General features: G+C 37.2%; 1 protein-coding gene across 2 annotated transcripts in view; it reads left to right on the forward strand.

Moving 5' to 3' along the window:
* Window positions 1-368: 368 nt before the first annotated feature.
* Window positions 369-21264, forward strand: part of chka (choline kinase alpha) — a 72098-nt gene continuing 51202 nt past the window's right edge. Inside the window, exons 1-3 of one of the 2 annotated variants that reach the window (XM_070899620.1) lie at window positions 369-1073; window positions 7322-7430; window positions 20700-20756. In XM_070899620.1, coding sequence (XP_070755721.1) covers window positions 850-1073; window positions 7322-7430; window positions 20700-20756 — 390 coding nt within the window. In that variant the 5' untranslated portion in view covers window positions 369-849. The remainder of the gene's footprint in view (window positions 1074-7321; window positions 7431-20699; window positions 20757-21264) is intronic. The other variant, XM_070899621.1, reaches the window with a different exon arrangement.

Consider the following 21264-nt stretch of genomic DNA (forward strand, 5'->3'; position numbering starts at 1 on the left):
AGTGAGGTGATTCCAGAGCTTGGGGCCGAGGCAACAGAAGGCACGGCCACCAATGGTTGAGCGATTCAAATCAGGGATGTTCAAAAAGGCAGACTTAGTCCTTCAGTAAAGGGCACTTTGGTAGCCGCATTTTAGAGCGCTGTTCGAGAAATGATTGGCACAGGAAGCCGATTGTGGGGAAAAAATATATAAAGGAGCCGTGGCTGCAGCAGTGGCTGGAGGTGAGGCGAGGGCACAGTGAAAATGAAGGCGATGGGTGGATTGGGTGGCGTGGGGGCGGGGCAGGTTTCAAATCACATTCCTCCTGCCGATTGGTAAAAGCCATGTGACCAGCGCCTCATATTGAGCGCACATCCTCTGGCGCCGCACAGCGAGCTTTGCGTTTGCACCGTGCTGATTGACTCTCTAACTAGCGGCTTTTAAAGAGAAAATTTACCTTTACTATCTGCAGCTATTAGCTTGATGAAACGTTGACCACTTCGTCCTTTCAAGAGCTGCAGATTGTTTTCCTTCCCTTCCACTGACGTTTACATTTTTTTAAATATATATATTTAAAACTGTACTTTTTGACGTATAGTTCAAAAGGAATAATTTTAAAATAGGGTTTTTTTTTCTTGGGTGCGGTTGTTTTGATGAGGTTTGATTTTTCTCTCTCTTCTCACTCCCTTTGTCTTTCTGTTTTGAGCACCTTGACATTGCTGGAGTAAGAGTGACGGGGGTTTATTTCAATCGTTAGGGAGTCTTTACCCCCTTCCCCTCCCCCCTCATCTCTCTCTCTCTCTCTTTCTCTCTCCCCCTCCCCAAGTTATAATTGCAATTTTATTCTTTTCCGATACCGCGTCAATATAAATGAAAACCAAATTCTCCAGCGCAGTGGACACTCCGGGGATGGGGCTGCTGATCGCACAGAATGGGCTCCGCGTCCAGCATGAAGAAGTAACCGAATACAAAGCGGGAAGACAGGACGCACCCGACCAGCAAACCAAGCACAAAGCTTATCTTTGGTGCAAAGAGTTCCTTCGAGGTGCTTGGAAAACCTTGTCCGAGAACGAATTTCAAATTAGTATTATAAGGTTTGTATATATGTATGTGCGTGTCTCTTTTAATTTTTTTCCCCATAAGATTTGGGGGATTTTACAGTGTGATTTTTAAAATGGAGTAGCCTTGGTTTCTGAATGAATTCGTGACGGGGGAAGAAAAAAGGATAGAGAAAAAAAAATTAGACGAGTTGGTTAAAAATGGAGCCCATACAACACCCTCCAAAAGGGGTAAAGGATCCCAGATGAGATGGCGGTTGTTAACCGAGTACAATCCAGACCAATCATTTAAAAAATTCAAGATCTCAATGCATAGTTAGAATTTTTCAACCGGAACTGTCAATGAGGCGTGCAGAAAGAAAGGAAACCGTGAGTGGTCGAAAAGGCTGCCATTAACTCCATGGTAACACGATCTGCTCAACGTTTTGCGTTATGATTAAATGGTGAAGGAAATTATAAAATATTAGGGGGGGGGGTGCAATAACTTTTTGGATTATTTAAAAATCACTGACAGTCCAAATACTAAGTGTTTGTAATGGTGGAGGACAGGATTGGAAAGATTATAGAATTAAATAAATGCGCATTTTCCAAGATAGGGTATTTTTGACGAGGTGAATTTGATCCTCCTCAGCATTTATTTCACAAGTTCCGCAAATCATGATGCTCAGAATGCATTCCATTTGAAGCCTATTTCTACTGGACTTGTAAATGCTTATTTGATAGGAATTTGAAGTTTGCCGTTAATATATTTACAAATACAAAAAATTTAGTTAATTAGTCTTCTAATTTGGATAATAAAGTTCCACATGGGTTTGGGGCTAGATGGTATTACAAAGCAAGAATTTGGGGTATAAATAGAATAACTATATTTATGTAAAACTCTCTCGTTTTTGCAGCAAGTAAACACTTAACAGGTACATCAGCCTTGTCATAGGTTCACAGGAGTAGGCCATTCATCCCCTCGGGCCTGCTCTGCTTTTCAATTAGATCATGGTTGATCTGCAACTAACGCCATTTTCCCACCTTTGCTCCATATCCCTGGATACCCTTGCCTAAAAAAATCTGTCTCCATCTTGAAAGCTCCATTTTTCCTAGCATTCACAGCCTTTCGGGGGAGAGAGTTCCAAATTTCTACTACCCTTTGTGTGGAAAAATTACTTTCTGATTTTGCTCCTGAATGGCCTAGCTCTAATTTTAAGATGATGTCGCATGTTTGATCAGTTCAGCCGTCAATCTCCTATACTTGAGGGAATACAAACCAAGTTTATGCAACCTGTCCTCTTAATTTAACTCTCTGAGCCCCAGTAATTTTCTGCCAACTAACAAAAATAAATCATTGCACAGGTAAGTGGAAATGCTGAACATTCGCTCTGGATAGTTAATATGACATGGTTACAGAGCTTAAAACATTCATGTGATGCAGAATACATTGTAGTAATGTGAAACACTGGGAATAAACAGTAATGTAGAATTCCTCAATGTGTGGCTCAGAATGCATAGCAGATGATTGAGAAAAATATTTGTTGCATGTGTTGTAAAACATCCAATTGCACCAATGCATAAATTACACTGCCAAGTTTGCCAGTCATAAAAAAAAATTTTGCATCAATTTGTGACTTATTCACCAAATTTTTGTTTTCAGTAGCATAGCATTCACATTTAACTTGGTAAGACTTGATCGAAACAAGTTCTTTTGGAGGTCAAAAATCATGTTTGGACATTGTTACAGTTCAGGTTTTCTTCCAGTGCTTTTTTGCCTTGCGGTCACAGTAGAGATAGTTCTCATAAGCAGGCCAAGTCTCCTATGAATTGAAACCTGTAATCTCTTGCATGATGGGTGCCACAGAACAAACAATGAAGGTAAAACACTATGTGGATGCTTGTTACATTTCTATGTCGATTAACGGAGATAAATGCCACTAGCAGACCATTGTATCCAGATTTACAAGTAAGATTATACACAGAAGCAGTAAGAAATGTAAACTGTATCATATTGGATTTTATAACCTAATATAATATAAACTGATTTCAAGGAAAGAATCCCAAAACTTTTTAGTTTTTTTTTAAACTGAGTCTCCTGCCCTTTAAGTGGGATATACCTCCAGTGGTCCCCTGTTAGCTTTTCCACATGGTATAGACAGTGGGAAGCAGGGAATATGGGGACCACAGGGCTGCTCCCCAATTATGTCTGTTATTTTGATGATGGAGCAGGTGCATTGGACTATCAAATAAATTCTTCTTGACGGTAAGTGTAATTTAGATATAAGGTATGAACAGTCATGTCCCGTTTTTAATAACTGCCAACATGTGAAATTGTGTCTTGTCTAGTTCTTGCGTATCTGTCACTGCTCTTGGAACAAATTTCCCTTAATGGTTCAATAATTAAAGATAATAAATGTTTCTATGTCCCCAGTCTTTGGACTTGCATCTGTTAACATTTCAAAGCGGGGGTGTGCAGCCAGCAAGCAAACTTTGATCTAATTAAGTTGTTGAGTACTACCTGTGGTGCCAAAAAATAACTTTCATCCCTGGGTTCCAAAGGAATTGGCTCAAACAATTGCAATTTCTCTTTCACTCAGGCCAAATCCTAGAGGGTTCAAAACTAGCAAATATGACTCGTGTTCAAAAAGGTGCAAGGGATGAACCATCAAATTATAGTCTTGTTAGCCTTAATTCCAATGTTGGAAAAGTGTTTGAAAATATTATGAAGGATAATATAAGGGAGTATCTTGAGGGGCATGAGCTAATCAGACAGTCAGCATGGTTTTAGGGGTGGGAGGTCATGCTTGACTTACTGGATTTCTTTGAGGAGGTAACTGACTTAGTAGATAGGGGAGAGACAGTGGATCTTGTGTGCTTGGATTTCAAGAAGGTATTTTTCACAATCACACAAAATAGGCTAATATATAAATAAGGTCCAAGCTCATGGGATAGATGGGAGTGTATTAAAATGGACTGGCAAACAGTTGGTAGAAAATGAGTAGTAGTGCATGGGAAGGTATCTGTTTGGCATCCAGTTATAAATGGAGTGCCACAAAATTCAATGTTGGGGCTACTGTTTATATATTTTATTCATGATTTAGAAGAAGGTATTGTGTTCAAATTTGAAGACCATACCAAATTGGGAACAGTGGCAAATGATAAATATCAATGCGCACAAATTCAAAAGGATTTTGACTAGCTGAATCGATGGGCGAAAAGGTTGAGATTCAGTAGAGGGATGGTTGATGTCTATTATTTGCTAAATGGAAATATACTTGTGGTATTGGCGCTGGAGAGAGATATTGGCATTTTAGTGGACAGGTTATTAAAACAGCACAATGTTCCCAGGTTTTTTTTTAAACAATAGAATTTAGGGTTGCATTACAAGCGGTATAAACCTAGGAATCCAGAGAGGTCATTTTAAGAAGTCTTTTGGCCCGTGTGAAACTGCGCCTGGAGTACTGCATGCAGTTTTGATCTTTCTATTTTGACGAATATTCAGTTGTTCGAGGGACTACATTGTTGGTCCCAGAACTTGAGGGAATGATGTATGAGGAAAGATTAACTACCCTGCTTCTTTACTCTCTCTTGAAAAGAGAAGACTAAAGATATGATATAAGTGTTTAAAATCATGAAAGGTTTGGAGAAATTTGATGGAAGTAAGAATTTAAGCAGAAGTGGTTATATTTATAGATTAAGGACAGCAATAGGAAATACAGGATTAGTCTTAATTTTTTATTAAATGGGTGGTAATTATGTAGAACTAAGCATCAGCACAGATTCAGGGTAATTGGAAAAGCACGAAGGTAATAATAGATGGACTGAAAGTCTTCTCCAAGCTGAAACTCTAGCTATGTTTAAGGAAGGCTGGTTAACTCTGATTTTGAGGATGGATCTGCCAGTTTCGTGTATTGGATATCCCCTCTCCCCATACACCCCGACAGTGACAGAGGAGTTACTTTTCATCTGCAAATGGCTGAAACTACATTTTAAATAACATTTATCCCACTTATCTGAAGATATAAAAAATGCAATCCAGAAATTTTCCTTCTGATGCAGGAGAAAAAAATCTGTTGCCTTCATCACAGTAAGTTTGTGGGAAATATTTCGGCAGGCAGTCTCCTAAATCATCATCCAACCCTAATTAATTGGATAAAAGTGGCATTTTTAAAAAGATTTTCTTATTTCCGTATAAATTTTCTGTCCTCCGCCTCCTGAAAGAGTTGCTTTGTTGCTGATGTATGGTTAAAATGGCAATGTGTGTTTTCTCACATCTACCCAGTTGGCCATTATTAACATGTAACAGTGAGATTTGGCAAGCTATTCAACTTTTGGGAACATCACAGCTGAGCCCAATCCTGTCCTCATTCAACATGTACACGTGCAATTCCAGCAGGGCTCACTGGATATCAACAAGAAATGGGAACTGTAGATTGATGTTTCCACCCTAGCTCAGGCACTGAGCTTAGTTGTAGCACCACTACTGCCACCCGGTCTGATATCAGTGGACTCGGTAAAGATTGGGGATTAGGCCTGGGAGGGGTTAGCTACTCGCAAGTAAAATTTGTGGAGGCATTATGGCAGACTCAGGAGCATTTTAAAAATGAACTTTATATCAAGAGGCCATTAATTTCAAAAAAGGGGTACATTAGTATAGTGGTTATCGTAGTGGGCCAGAAACTCAGATTGAGTTCAAGTCCCATCGTAGAAAATTGGATAATAACATTCAATAAATCTGGTAAATTGTGAGTTACAACCAGAAACAATCAATTACTGGATTGTTGTAAAGACCCATTTGGTTTAATAATGTCCTTCGGGAAAAGGAATGTTCCATCCCTACCTGATCTGATCAACACATTCAAGAATAGACTGAATGGGACTCTGAGTCTTCTGAATTGGTCTAGTAATTGCAATGACCCACCAGAACCTCTTTGGGCAACTCAGGATGGGAAATAGATGTGGCCTTGCTCGGGTGACTTATGTCCTGAGAACAAACCAATCCAATAGTAATGTAGATTTGCATATATATCTCTGATTTTTGTTATGTTGTACAATTGTCGGGCTATTCTAGTTCCTGCAAAACCTAAAATGTTTCATAAGACAGAAACAGGGAATCACAAAATATACAGAAAGTCCATCAGCATTTGACACATAAGAAACAAGTTAATGTTTTGTATATGGAACTTTGTTACCCAAATTATTCATCCCTTTTTCTTTCTGATGTCGGCTGACTTGTCCATTTCTAGCATTTTCTGCTTTATTTTATATTCTCTGAATTTGCAGTTTCTTCAACTCTTTAAAAAGTTGCAATGATTGAGAACAAAGTTGAGCAATGTGATTAGAACTTTGATTTGAAATGTGAAACTAAATGGCTAGATTCAAAATTCTTGCTCTTTGTGAAATATACAAATATCCAGTTCAGATCATGTGGTCCTATTGTTACACCCCTTAGTTAATATTATTGTTCAGTTAGATATTGGGCAGTATGGGCACAGCCCTAAACATGAGGAGGTGCAATTTCTGGTTTGGGCACAAATTACGCCCACAATTATGCTAGTTTTGAGAAGTTTTTTTTCTTCGTTTCAAAAGTTTGCTGGATTCTGTGCTATATTTAAGAATGGTAACTTGATGCAGTTTGATTAATACAACTGGGTTTATCACAAAAAGAAGCATTTTAATCCGTGTCAATCCACCACCTGTGAGTATATCGGTTTTAAATGACTGAAAATGACTTAAAAATTATACAGAGCCATTTTCTAGTTATATTGGGATACAGTAGTCAGTTTTTTTTAGTAAATTGAGAAGAAATGATATTGAAAAGCTTTTAAAATGTGCTAATTGGCATCCATGCGTCCAAAAGAACCAGCTTAATTTTTAGAGCCACCTCAAACAAGCGCAATTAGCAGAAACTTCCAATCGTGACTAATTCAGCCTGGGGCCATGGCCAGTTTTGTGGACAGGGCCTGCTTCTAGCGTGATGATTTTTTTAGACTAGCGCAAAAGATGGCAGAAACTCAGTTTGCGCTTAAAATTCCATAATCTTTTAAGCGGATTATGCTGATCCAGGGCGAATAGCGCTGAAAAACTAGTACAACCAAGCAGAAACTACCCCAAGATGGTTAGACCACTTGTAGGAGTAACCAGCACTGCTGTACCTGTGAGAATATCGAAAGCAAGATCTGAATTTGTAACAATTATATAATAAAACATTTTTGTCTTGCTTATGATAGGAAATCTTCAACCATCCCATTTTTAATAAGTGTACTGGTCTTGTTTAATTTTCTTTTCTTATTACTTTGCAGGGGTGGCCTTAGTAATCTACTTTTTCTGTGCTCATTACCTGATACTAAAAGCTGTGTAAAGGATGAACCACGATGTGTTCTCCTTCGATTGTATGGTGCGATTCTTCAGGTGAGATTGGGTTTCTGGAGGTGTGATGTTCATTTATGATGTGTGTCTGTCTAAGAGCTAAAGTTGTTTCCATTGAGTATTAGAAACTAGTGGGAAATTGTAGTGGAGTAAATGATTTGTTTGAGTAATCAGTTTTCATTTTGATAACCATTTTTATCAATTAAGAATTTTTATTTCTGTGTCTACATATGAATCAAAGCCATTCTGTATCAACAATGAAGTTTTAAAATGTTGTAGTGTTAAAATTGCACAAACTATTCTTTTGCTTTGCTCTAAGCAAGAGTAAATGACAATATTGGAACAAATGTTTCTCATTGTTGAAACTTCTTTAGTATTAAAACAATATACTCTGAGCTACAGTTCTAGTGTTAATCTACAAGATGAACAGAAACAGAAAATGACCCACATAATAGATTGAGATGCTGGATAACATTAGAAAATGTCTTTATAATTAAATTAAAGATTTGTATTACCCAGTTTGCAGAGAAGTGCATTGAAAAATAAGGCAGATTCGTCATTTTGAGAGACATGGAACATTTTAATATCCAATAACTGGTGAAGGTGTAGAATAGAGTAAATGGCAATCTCGGTTGATGTAAAGCTTAATGAAACATTTAATAGTTCACAGGAATTGAGAAATATAGTAGCTAATAAGAAATTTGCTTCTTTTCAGAAAATGTGCAAGTGAAAATGACCACTTACCCAGCAGATTAATGAAACATTAATCATGGAAATGCATATAAAGGAAAATTCTTTTTTTTTAATATTTCATTTTGAGTACTGTAAACTGCTAGGCATGTCACTGATTGGCTTTGCAAACTTCAGGTCGTTATGACACAACTGTTTGGCTTAGTTCATGTTCTTTAGAATAAAGACCAATAAACAAATCTTTGAGTTTAGAAGAGACACCTGTTACAAATGGTCAAAAGGTAGGATTCTACATTTATACAGTCACGTCTGTGTTGAACTTTATGCTGAGTGTTCTAAAAATTCATGATAGTAGTGCGCTTATTGGATACGTGGAAGAGTAAAAACAGCAAAGATGATTCATTCATCTTATGATGACCTTTGTATATTGCTATGGCAGTTAATCATTACAAGAAGTGCACATTGCCGTTGACTTGCAGTGTTTGTCATACAATTGGCAAATAATGGGAACAGATGCAATTAGAGAATTTTGGATGTTCCTCTTGTAGGTTAAAATGATCTGCAGACCACCACGCATGCATTCAAGCCTTAAGATCCTAATGATAATACACACAGATCTGACTGATCCCTACATATTACTGATAGAAACAATAATGGAACTACTGCATTATTTATAAATACCTCTGTAAATATAATGCATTGACCAATTTGTAGCTGTTGTAATTGACTTGTCACAGAAATGCTATGAAATGACTAAAATTTAAACACTGATTGACGAGTGAAAAAACAAATTATTTTCAAATATTGATTGGATGAACTTTGCACTAATAGTCATAAAAATTATCCTGAAACATGCCATCCAACTTTTTCTTAACTTTCTCCCTATCCCCGTCCATCTTTTCTTGAACTTGTTGGCGTGTGCTGAGATAGAAGCATAAATTTGGTTACACTCCACTTGAGCCTCGCTTGACCTAAGGGCAGGTTGGAAATCGGTGTGTCCGAGTCATAGCACTCCTAATTTTCTGACGATTTGATGGAGCACAGAGGTCTTCTTTCTGTGTATGGCTGAGACCTATACCATATGGTACATTTTCACCTTTAATGTTCTGTGGCAGAGCTTTCATGTTGGGAATTCAGCCCCCCTAAAATGTACTTCCAGCATGCAAAGCTCTGTGCCAATGCGAAACCAAAGATTTACCTTGTGTTTACTGACTGACCATCAGAAGCTGGCTATCTGACTTGATCTTTTCTATTGCATCTAACTTGCGTGCATTGCAAAAACAATTATCTGTTACATCCACAAGACTGTTCCCATATGATTTACAGAACTGGAAGTTACATTTTACAACAACATACAATTGAAGTTTCATAGTCTGATGACCCCAATCCTCATTGTACACTAATGTCAATTGTTTTTGGCAGTGAATAGATTCCTTGGGAAAATAGGAGCACGTGACATTCAGCACCTCGAGCCTGTTCCACCATTCAGTTAGATCATGGTTGACCTGCACCTCAACTCCATTTACCCACCTTTGCTCCATATTCCTTGATACCTTTTACCTAACACAAATCTCAATCTCAGCCATGAACATTTCAGTTGACTCAGCTATTTGGGAGAGACAATTACAGATTTCCCCTTGTAGAGAGATTTTTGTTTGTGGTAAATTAAACTTGATTTTTTTGTCTTCAGTTACCATAGTGCTTTAATTATGCATGTATGGGACTTATATTTTGGTGACTATGTTCCTCTATTGCGACTTGCATAGTCAGATGGCAAATGAAATTAATGATTCCAAAGAAGTGGTGAATCAATGAATGGATCAATTTTTCAAAATATGGAGTGGGCATATGCACATGATCAAAAAATGGAGTCATCCAGTTAAAAGACAAAATTGTCAAGTCTTTCATTCCGTCAATTATCACATTGTCCATTTCGGAGCACAAAGTTAGAAAAACAATTTTACGATTGCAGTATGATCCATTAAATGGGATGTTTCAAATATGTATTGGATCAATATTTAAAAAGATAAAATTAACTTGTGAAGCAATTGAACTAGCACATCCATCACGTAAAATAGAGTGACTTCTTGAAATTGTAGCACATTAAGTGTTATAAAAACCAAAGTAATCAACATCATACAAAAGAAAAATTGAAGAGGGGAGTGGGGGGAGAGGAGGAGGAGGGAGGAAAAAGCTGCTTAGTGGGACTGAGTATGCCCAGGGATATACAGCTGCACCTGCACATTTGATAAAATGTTGTTAAAAGCATTTATGGCTCCACAATATTTATTGCAGTAGAACTGAGGTAAGAATGCTATATTCAACCAAATTATGAAGCAGAAAAATATTTTGTGGCTCATACTGAAATGTAGCAATGTGTAACAAACCTTTCTTCAGTAATTTCAAAATATGAGCATTTATTCCTTATACCATTGTGCAGAACAATCTTGTTGATCACAAGCACAGTAAGTTTTCTTTCAAAGTTTCAACAGTTTATTCATTGATGTGAGTGGAAAGTGTGTTTTTGTAAACTGCTATTTTAATCTGATGTAGATTCCGAACAGAACATTTTCCACTGATGCTTTATGACACTGACATTTTTAAATCCGCATTTTATCTACACAAGGGTTCAAAACTATGATTCCTGCCCCCCCCCCCCCCCCGCTACCACATTTTTAGGGTGATCAAAATAATTAGCGTGCTTGAGATTTTCCCCACAATTTTGATATTTTATACTGATCTCTCGATCATTAGTAAACTGTTGTGTGTGATAAATTTACTATGACTTTTGCTTATCATTTAGCAAAAACAAGTACTGAATGTTTATGTAACAGTGACAGTACAAATCTTCACTGGCAATAAAAACACCCTTCATTTGAGACATGCTTATGATGGACCAACAGAAATGGAATCCTAGCTGGAGCCATGCGGTTCCAGCTTGGGCAATTGTACAAATTAACTCCCATTTACATTGGAACTAGTCATTTTCACTATTTGGCTCCAAAATACAATTTGCTTGCCCGATGAGAAAAGGAGACAAGAATCTGGATATGTACTGGAGGGGTTTGCGAAGGCAGGGGGGCAGAATTTCAGACGGAAAACCTGGAAGTCTGGGTTTCTCTGCATGCTGTGGATATTTAAGTCTTCCAGTCAGGCAGAGAGTTCCAGAGGATGCTGCAGGACCAGATAGATCCGATCCCCAACCCGGGTTTGGCGGGGGCAGGGGGGGGGGGGGGGTCCCGAGCTAGGGAAACCCAGCCAACCACAATAAAACCTGCAAAACCAATTAAATCCGAAGCCTCCTGGGAGTGGGTTGGCTGCTCACCACCTGTCCCACCTTAGTAAAACCCAGAAATGGCCGGGTTGGAGCTGGCTTCCCAACATGTTTGTAATTTTGGGCCCCTTTAAACCCCGTATCTACATCCGCTCACCCAATTCCTCCCGATGTGTCAGAATTTCAGTGTGATTCATGATTGGTTATTTACAATATCTGGTCTGCATTTTCATCAGCAAGCAAAATTAATGTTCTGACCAAATATAGGATTAGGGCATTCAGCCCTTTGAGCCTATTCTGCCATTCAATTATATCATAGATAATCTGTATCTGCTCCAGATTTCCCCAACCCTTTGTGAAGAAATGATTCCTGAATGGCCTAGCTCTAATTTAAAGCTTATACCCACTTGTTCTGGACTCTCCCACCAGAGGAAATAGTTTCTCTCTATCTACCCTATCAAATCGTTTGATCATCTTAACATCTCAATTAGATCCCTTAATCTGCTAAACTCAAAGGAATACACGCCTAGTCTATGCAACCTGTACTCGTAATTTAACCCTTTTATCTCCGATATCATTCTTGTGAATTTGCACTGAACCCACCTCCAAGGCCAATATGTCCCCCTGAGGTGCAGTGCCCTAAACTGAATGCAGTTATTAGCATAAACTTTGTGGAAGTTCAATACAGCTTGGATCCAAAGGTTGCTTTATTGAGTTGGAGGTTAACTTCTTAATATTTTGTTTTGAAGGCAATTAAACCTTAGAATCAATTTAAAGTCTGCCTATATGAGTCTAGTTTGTTCACTGCTGTGTCTCAACTTTCATTTTAATTGTACACACGAGACTTCAGACTGCAATGTTACAAGGCTTGTGTGCAGCAAAATGCCAAATGAAAGTAATTAGCAGTTCGCTAATTGGTAACTATTTTTCAGTAGGCTTTAGGCTTTTAAAGTAAACTACAGTCTTTATTTAAGAGAACTGAAGTCCCGTATTTCTATCTTGTTGTAAAAAGTTGATATTTTTTGATATCTTAGCACTTTGCCTGAGTACGTTGGATATCGTAAGTTGAATAAAGTTTGTTCCTTTTTTGTTAAAGCTTTTTTACAGAATAAAGCAACGGTGGCTATTCTTTGCTTATTTCCTATGATAGTTTGAGAAAACCGAATAGTAATGGGCGATTCTAATGTGTTGCCAACTGTATTATTTCTGATTTTTCAAATATGTTTAGAGTTTTCTTTCCCTGAGATTCTAGCCAATGCTTTATTTAGTTCACCTAAGAGTTTGGTAGACCACAAAGCAAAAAGGTAAAGTAACTTGAGACATTCTTGTTGTAAATTACAAGTTGAAAGTCAAACAGTTGTATCTTGTAATTCTTACCAATTCCAACTATAGGAATGTATGGGGTTTAATAATTAGCTTGGAAGAAATGCCCATGGCGTTTACTAGCTTAATTGTTCCAGTTGGTGTGCAACGGCCACCACGCGTAAAAAAAAAAAAAAATTCACGCACAGGCATCTTCCACCCTTCAGGATATAGTTCGGGTTCTTCATTCGAAACACCTGTGAACTCATCCTTTTTTTTGGCGTGGAAGCAAGTCATCCTCGCTTCAAGGGATCACCTAATGATGTTCCAGTTCATTCTGTCTAGGTGAGGACTGGCATAGATCATACATTTTGCCCAACAATAAGAGAGATCTGTGGCTCTTTTCAGGTGTTACAGTACTAGCTATGCTGTAGCAGTTTAAATGTTTGCTCCTAATTTTGTTTTTTATACAGCTTTTCATAACATTTTAAAAAGCGAGTTGGATGAAGTGCTGTCTTTCTAATTTTGTCAGTGTCAAAATTTTCATCAGTTCAATTCAAAGTACCAGATTTGTATGCCCACTGCTACTTATCTATTCATTATGTATCTGTGTAGAAATTGTACTGTTAATTACTTTCAAAAACATTCCCAACAGTGAATATGAATTTTGTGTTTGAAATAACAGACATGTTCAGTGGTAAGCTTAATCTGTTCAGCATTTTCACACCACAGAGAAAAGTTGAATAAGCACTAAGTTTTTTTTATTAGGACCTAAAATTAATTTACAAGACTGCTGCAGTTTAGTTTGTTTGAACACAGAACTCCTCTTTGCCATTTGAATGGATCTTGCCAACAAAAACAGATATGGGGGTGGAGGCAGAGGGAGCGAATCATATGACCAAGTGAAGTTGCTATAACCCTGAAGCTTTGTAATAAGTAGATTACATTGTTGTGCAAGACATTATTAAGAAACCTGAAATAAACTTGTGTACAATATACCCCCAAAATCTTAAGTGGCATTTTAGTTGGCAAGATTAAACCATTTTAAATTTACTCAACATAGCTGCAAACAAATGTGACAAACAAATTTATCATGTCACTGTTAAAAGTTCAAGATCAAGGATCAAGTAGCTCCAGTGGTTGGACGCTCAACTCTTAACTCAATGTTATCTATTGAAGTCCTATCAAACAGGAATTTCTGTCATGCACCACACAATGTTAGGGGAGGGGAACAGAAAATGCATTTTTCTGGCTTTCTGTACTTGCATTACACATCCAGCCAGCCTGTTTGTAGTACTTGGAAGTATTTGTGGAAAGTTCTCCAGGACAGTTAGCTGAATATTTATGCTATAGCACTTCTGAATGACTAGTTAGAAGTTATGTTTTAGTAATATTTGTGGAAGCTTTAAGAAGGTTTTCCTGGTAAACGATAACTGGGTTATAAATTCTGTAGAAATTAAACAGAAAATTGATGACAATGATACTTAGATTCTGAAACTGTGTGACATTGGAGTGAATTACAGTTTGTAAACCTACAATTCAATTGAGTATTTAGGAAAATCAGTTTTGTAATGTTTATGGTCTCCACCAACGTTCAATTTTTTAATTCTTCAACATACTTTCAATTGTAAATGTTTGTTGTAATCAAATGAAACATTGACAGTAAAAGTCAACGTGGCCCAATTTTGTAATTGTAGCTCTAGATTCTATTTTATGTTGATACTTCTGATTGCATTCTCTACAGAATGATGCAGTAAGTATTCTACAATATATCTTTTTTCCTATTTTATCTTTCTACAGAAATTCCGGATAGTATCAGAACTTCATGTGCCAAAGCTGACATGATATGTCGCATGTATGCTTGCAGTTCTAACTGTACAAGAGTGCACATTTTTTTAACTTGTATAATGCAGTATTGAAACCATGTTGATTGCTGTATGATACAGCCTTTATTAAGATTGTGCTTTCTCCATTTTTCCTTTCAGTAAATATTTGATCTTAGTTGCTGTGTTTAGGGAGGTGTAAATTGGAAACAAGAAGGTTGTCCAGAGGAACAGAAAAATTAAGGGTCTGTGACTAAAACCTTGCCTCCCACCCTGGCCCCACAATCTCTTGTACATTACTTTGCACCAAATCTGATTGTGGAAGAGGTATGGGAGCAAAGTGCCTGTCTGTCCTTTTTACTCACTGAATGGTGCGGATGGACATAAGAGGCAGAGATAAATTACCTTTATGTAAAAAAAAAAAGGACCCATTTTTTCCAAATAAAAATTGAATAAAAATGGTAAATTATATATAATGCTTGCCATTTTAGAGCATGTACTGAATAGAATGATGCATAATGTCCTATAACTTATTTCAAATTGGGCTTAGAAGGTTCAAGTTAAATATTTAAATCAAGATGCCAGTTATTCTGTCAAGCATTATAAAATGAGGCAAAGTTCAGCAATGTCAAATTATTGTCACATGGTCACCTCCACAAACTGAATAGTCATAGTCCCTTTCCCTCTTGAAGCCAATAAGTAATCCATTATTGAAGACTTAAAATGAGCTTTAGACTTCATCTAATACTTGTTTTGCAGTCCAACTTAATGGTTTGGGGTTTGATTTGGGAATAACTGTTCTATTGGAAATAACATAGATCTTTTTTGTTTCTGTAGCTGATGTGAGAATCCATGCCAACTTGAGATTAAATGTTCGGGTTCAGAATGACAGGGCATAGATTTTTTCTTTCTGTACCTAATGTTGAGATTAAATGTTCGCATTTCAGAATTACAGGGCATAGAAAAGGCAACTTTTTTCACCAGTTTTCTCGCCTGCCTCTTTCTTGAATGTGCTGATTTATGCAGGTGGTAGTTCCTTGTGTGCTGGCAGCCCTCCGGTGGCTCATTCAGGTATGCGCCTAAACAGTTAATGCTGCAGGCTGTTTGCCCTGGGGATGCGGTTATAATGGAGTCTGATTCTGACCTTCACCATTGATCACATGCACATGTTTTCCAACAGGATTTCTGAAAAATGATTAGGAGCAGGATCCTTGGTTGATTTCCACCTCTCTTTCTGCTCGCAACCACCCCCTCCCTGTACACACACACACACACACACACATGTTTTTATACCTTGCATAAGGGAAAGTTAATCTTCAAAACTGTTTGAGAAAATAATATTGTTTATATTCTCAAAGGATCATGCTTGTTTGTACCTTCTGTAGAATTTCTCAGCTCTGGCTATTTACAAGAATCCATTTTCTAACTACCAAGTTTGATTTGAAATATATTTAATTTGCTGTGTACATGATTTTTATATATTCAAATTATACTTGCAAAATCCCAGTGCCTCCAGTAACCATAATAAAGGTTTAAAAGTAAATTGAAAAAAGCATTGTCGTGAAATTGTGATAGTGTCACCTTATCGTCATGCTACATTATGCATTCAATTAATGACTAAAAAGGGCAACTGATTAATGAAAATCATAGATACATATGTTGGTGATTTTACTTTGTGGATATGCTATAGTACAAATTGGTATTGAAATATATGACCTCAGTATGAAAGATGATCATCCGTTTTATTGTGTGCTGTGTTTGGTTAAGCTAATGTTATGGCACCAAAGAAATAAATGTATTATAAAGTAAGTAAGTGTATTATAATCATAAATGTTACAGATATCTGTACATCGTCTCGGTGTCTCTCGCAACTTCTTGTTTCCTTGTTTAATGCTTTACGACTACTGGCTCAAAGCCTCCTGGAAGCAGACAATTTGTGTAAAACTACCCCTACAGTGGATATTGGGCAATGTTCCTGATTTTACTGGAGCAGAATTTTGTAATTTTGCATGAAGGATTGTTCAGTACAGCATGTCTCCTTCTAGGCTGCCTTGAAACATAAAATGTGGTAACAAGACATGGAGAGACGTGGATAAGTATATAGTTAGCTCCCTTAGTAAGATTTGGATTTGTCAGGCAATTTAATAGAGTATACTTCACCTTTAAACATCGATATCCTTGTGCTGGCATGTAACACACAAAATAGTCACAATCATTTTTTTCTTTAATTGCAAAAATCTTAATGGGGATAGTTGTAGGAGTTCTATACAAGCTCTCGGTGCTTACAGGCTTTATTTAGGATGAAAAAGCCACTTTTTTTGAGTACTTGCAGAGGATTTCTGATTGGGGAAGAGGTGTGATGAGACTTAATCCACAATTCCAAAGGGTGAGTGAGTTATGTTCCTGATGGCATGAGTTGAATTTGTTTCCAGTAGATCTCAACTCAAGTTGGTAATTTTATTGTAACCCTGTAATTATTCTGTACAATAGAATAACATTATAATAAAACAAATGACACCCCAAAAGTCTCAGCAACCATCCAGTGCATAGCAAGCTATGCAAAGCAGAAGATCACAGGTTCAATCTTAAATCTCTGCATAGCTAGCTAATTTCAGGTTGAGAACTGCAATTGACCTCTGATCTCTTGGTTAGATTGGTTCCTGAATCTTTGCTGTTCCTGACCTCAATCTAGACTTCCCTACTATAAGTGTATGAATTTGAACATTAGATGATGACAGGATCAGCTCAACTGTGATGCTCCCCCACAACCAAATAGTCTGCTGACACTCATGGCTCGGTTCACACATGATGAATGGCCACTTGGGCAAGGTATCGGAGGGAGCCTGTAACCTGTCGGAATGTAATAGGAGAAAAATTGGCAAGACAAAAGCTTGGAATTAAAAAAAAAAGTAAATGTTGGTTACATGGCCTGAAATCATGTGACAAACTTTTACTTCTGAGTGCATAATCCAGAGCAAATAACTTGGGATATCTATGATAACACACACACTTCAAATTCGAGCACAGGTTTATCACCTAATTATACTTGTGTTGTGCAAGAAAAAAACTTCTGTTAAATGTGTATTAATTGGAGACTAGCAGCCATGTATACTGAAATATGAAGTATAGTTGTAACTTTAAAGGCACTGGTAAGTAAATCTAGCCGCCTTCTGATGGTAGGAAATTAAAATAGTTTGCCAAACTAATTTCATTACAGATTTCTAACTAATAGAAATTTATGGAACATGATAAAAAGCACAAATTTGTGTCTCTTCCATTTTGCTGTTATATAATGTTGCATGGTGAATGGGTGAGTTGTAGTGGCTTGTAAGAAGTTTCACGTCCAAATAACATGGCAGTGTGCTGAACATAACATCTTTGGATAGCAAAATGGAAGATTGATGTGTAAATTGCTGTTTGTGTAGTGAGTTAAAAGGCTGAAACACAATGGAGAAGATTGGATGACTCAGTAAATCTTTTGCTGTTGCCATATCTTTTACAGCTTTGAACCTTGAGTTCCACCATTCAAACAAGCTACAGTTGTGTAGTATGCATTGTTCTTTTTCAAGATAAACAGTAAAAATACTTGAAAAAACATCAATTAAATCTGCTTACATAACAGTTTAGAAAATAACTATAAACAAGAACAATATGGCAACTAACAAAACACTGAGGCTGCAATTTTGTGTATAAGATGGTAAATATTTTATTTCAACAAATTGGATGTTTTTCAAGAAAACCTCACGATGTCCAGAATTATACTTGATTTTATCTGCTTACATTAGTAATGCATTTTTAAAACAAATTGTGTAACTTGGATTTAGTTAATTTGCCTAGGAAAAGCCATCTGGACCCATATACAAGACTGAGGTAGCCTCATCTAACATGATGGGCCATCCCTCAAGAATTGAAATATGACCAGGTGAAATCTGACTAGGCAAAAGCAGCTGGTTAATTTATTGGTGACAGTTTTTAACATATCTTGTAAATATTACATCATTTAAAATGATCTTTTTGTGAAAGAAACCAGATCTCAGACCTCAATCTGTGATGAGTCTTTCCAGTAATGGCTGTTGTGTGGAGTTGAGTATGTTGTGGGGGTTCTATACCACCTTGGCTGTACTTGCATATGTTCTCTGCTGCAGGCTTGCCCATGCGATCGTGCCTTTGCGATCGTGCCTTGAGCACTCTGGTTTCCAGGTGACAGACACGATTCACGGTACAGTATCTGACGTTGCAGCATCTTCTACAGTTGTAAACAAATCCTACTTTATTAATTTTTGTCTCTATTTAAATTGGACCTTTAAGTTCATTGTAAAATATTTTGCTCATCTGTTGAGTTTTTTCTGTACTTTCGGAAGTCATTTCTACATAGGCTTTTGTATAACCGGTTTACATAAGTTTTGTAATGTGCTTGTTAGCAGACAGTACAGTACAGCAGACAGCTTAGCACAAAAAAGTCTTTCTGTTCTCAAACTTCAAAAATAAGATGGCCACGTAGTACAATTCATTGACTTATTAAAGGAGAGTGTCACAGAGTGGTCGGATACAGGGCCATAACCTGTGATTCCTCACATCGTGAGTTCCCAATCTCAGAAGAGAGGAGCACTGCCAAGTGAAAGAAAAGCATGTCCTTTGTGGGTGGGTGGGGGGGGGGGGGTTGTGGGCAGGGGGGGAGGAAAAGTAAAATTGGAGAGCAAGTCACCCTGGGCTGCTCTCTCATACAGCTACTTTAGCTGACCAACAGTGGCATTGGTAGATCTCTGGGAGCAGGGTGCTTGATTGCCCTCGGTCAGAGAATAATGCAAGGGGACAGAAAGATAGAGAAAAATTATCTTTTGTAAAGAAAAGAGAAGAATGAATTAAATATTTTTTTTTTGTGTAAAAAGCTACGTGCCACCTAGGGAAAAGCTAAACCTAATAAAGCATTATACATGTAAATAATAATGGATGGCTGGTTAAATTAAATATAGTTTTATTGTTTGTATATCTTGGAAAACAAAAAACTAGCATAAAATTTCAATAATGCTGAATATTTGGCAAATTATTAACCATGAATATGCTCTGAGTCTTGCACTTAAATTCCTCTCTATCCAATGAGAACCTGTATTGCTAGTACGGTCAATGGAGTCCATAGGTAACTGCTGTTTACAATTGTTTATATTGATGATAATAATGTGAATTTAGTCAAATTTCTGACATCAAATCTGCTTTAAAACATCTCTGGTGTCTCCATCATACTAGCTTTCACTTTCTACTTTATAATCCAAACCTATAACTGCCTCCTTGTGAAGTGATTAAAATGAATATGAATTTTTGTGGCATTCGACTCAAATACTTATTTCATTAAAATTCTCATACTCGTTCATAAAAGCGTTGTTCCTATGGATGTCAGTTGAAAGACTTATGAAATCTTCAGTTTTTCTAATTTCTGTTAAATTTGATTTTAAAAATTCTTACTATTTGAAATACATTGTTTTCCCCAAGGTTTCAAAAAACCCTGGTTTTAAAAAAAAGTATTTTTTGGGGAAGTACTATTTACCCATATATTAAAAAAAATTAAAATGTTACTATAAATTAGCAGTATGGTTCCCTGTGCATGTGTTCTCTTGTGCACTTTCTCTGTGTGTGTCTGTCTTTACCTATCATTTGTTTATCTATCTCTATAGTATAGGTACTTGTGTGTGTCCATCTAGCTGTAACACACACAGATTTTATATGGATATCTTTTTTTTTAACCTTTAAACTTCTAAACTTAAAAAAACCTGTATTGTATGGAATGGCTCTGTGCATTTCTTTTGCACATTGTGTATGTGTGTCTCTCTCCTCTCTATGCTTTTCCAAATGTTATTCTTGCCAAAGATTCCATTTTTGATAACAAGTGCTACCATAAGATTCTAGGGGGAGTGTAACATAATGCAAGTAATGACAGTAGAATAGTAACAGTGTACTTTCTTCTCCAAAGGACCCAGCTCAAACCCAGATGGCACTACTTTTTACAAAATTTACAGTAACCAAATTAAGCAGTTGTCTTTAATGGCACAGCATTGTATTTGTGCCCTAGCATTAGAATGTTATATTTTGGATCTCAGATCAGTTTTAATAAAGATATTAGTGTTTTTTTTTCTGGGGGAAGGAGAGGAGCAGCTAATATAAATGGAACTTAGGCTTGCTTTACACTTTATTTTTTTAAAAATGAGTTGCTTTCTGTCTTGTTGATAGATGACCTGTAATAAAGGGGAGTCCAAACAGAATAACCAGGACAGATATGATATTCGGGTAAGTTCGCCTTAATTTGAAATTGTCTTCAGGGATTAATATATTTTTGTACGCATTTGTAAGGGAGGCTTCCTTTTTCCCCCAAACACTCTCAGCTTGTACTTGTTCAGTTGCGCTTCCCTTTCTTCCCCAGTCCACCGGATCAAATTTCCTCGAAAGTTCTTCTCTGCCCGAGCCCAGAACTCACATCTTTCTCTCGTTTCTCTTCTATCTCGTTTCTCTTCTATCTCCCTCCATGCTCTCTGAGCTCATCTAGTCCATGAGACCCACCTCCTGTTCCCAACCCTATTCCTGCTAAATTGCTGACCGCTCAACTTCCTTTCTTGCCCCCATGTTAGCTGATAATTGTTAATGGTTCTCCTCCAGTACTGCCCCCCCTTCCTCTTCCAATCTGCAGTCATCACCCTGCTCAAAAAAGAAACCCTTGACCTCTGTGACCTCGCAAACTACTACCTCATCTCCAACCTTCCTTTCCTCTCTTGTCCTTGAACGTGATGTCGCCGCCCCC

Source organism: Pristiophorus japonicus, chromosome 14, assembly GCF_044704955.1.
Source record: "Pristiophorus japonicus isolate sPriJap1 chromosome 14, sPriJap1.hap1, whole genome shotgun sequence".
Classification (NCBI taxonomy): domain Eukaryota; kingdom Metazoa; phylum Chordata; class Chondrichthyes; family Pristiophoridae; genus Pristiophorus; species Pristiophorus japonicus.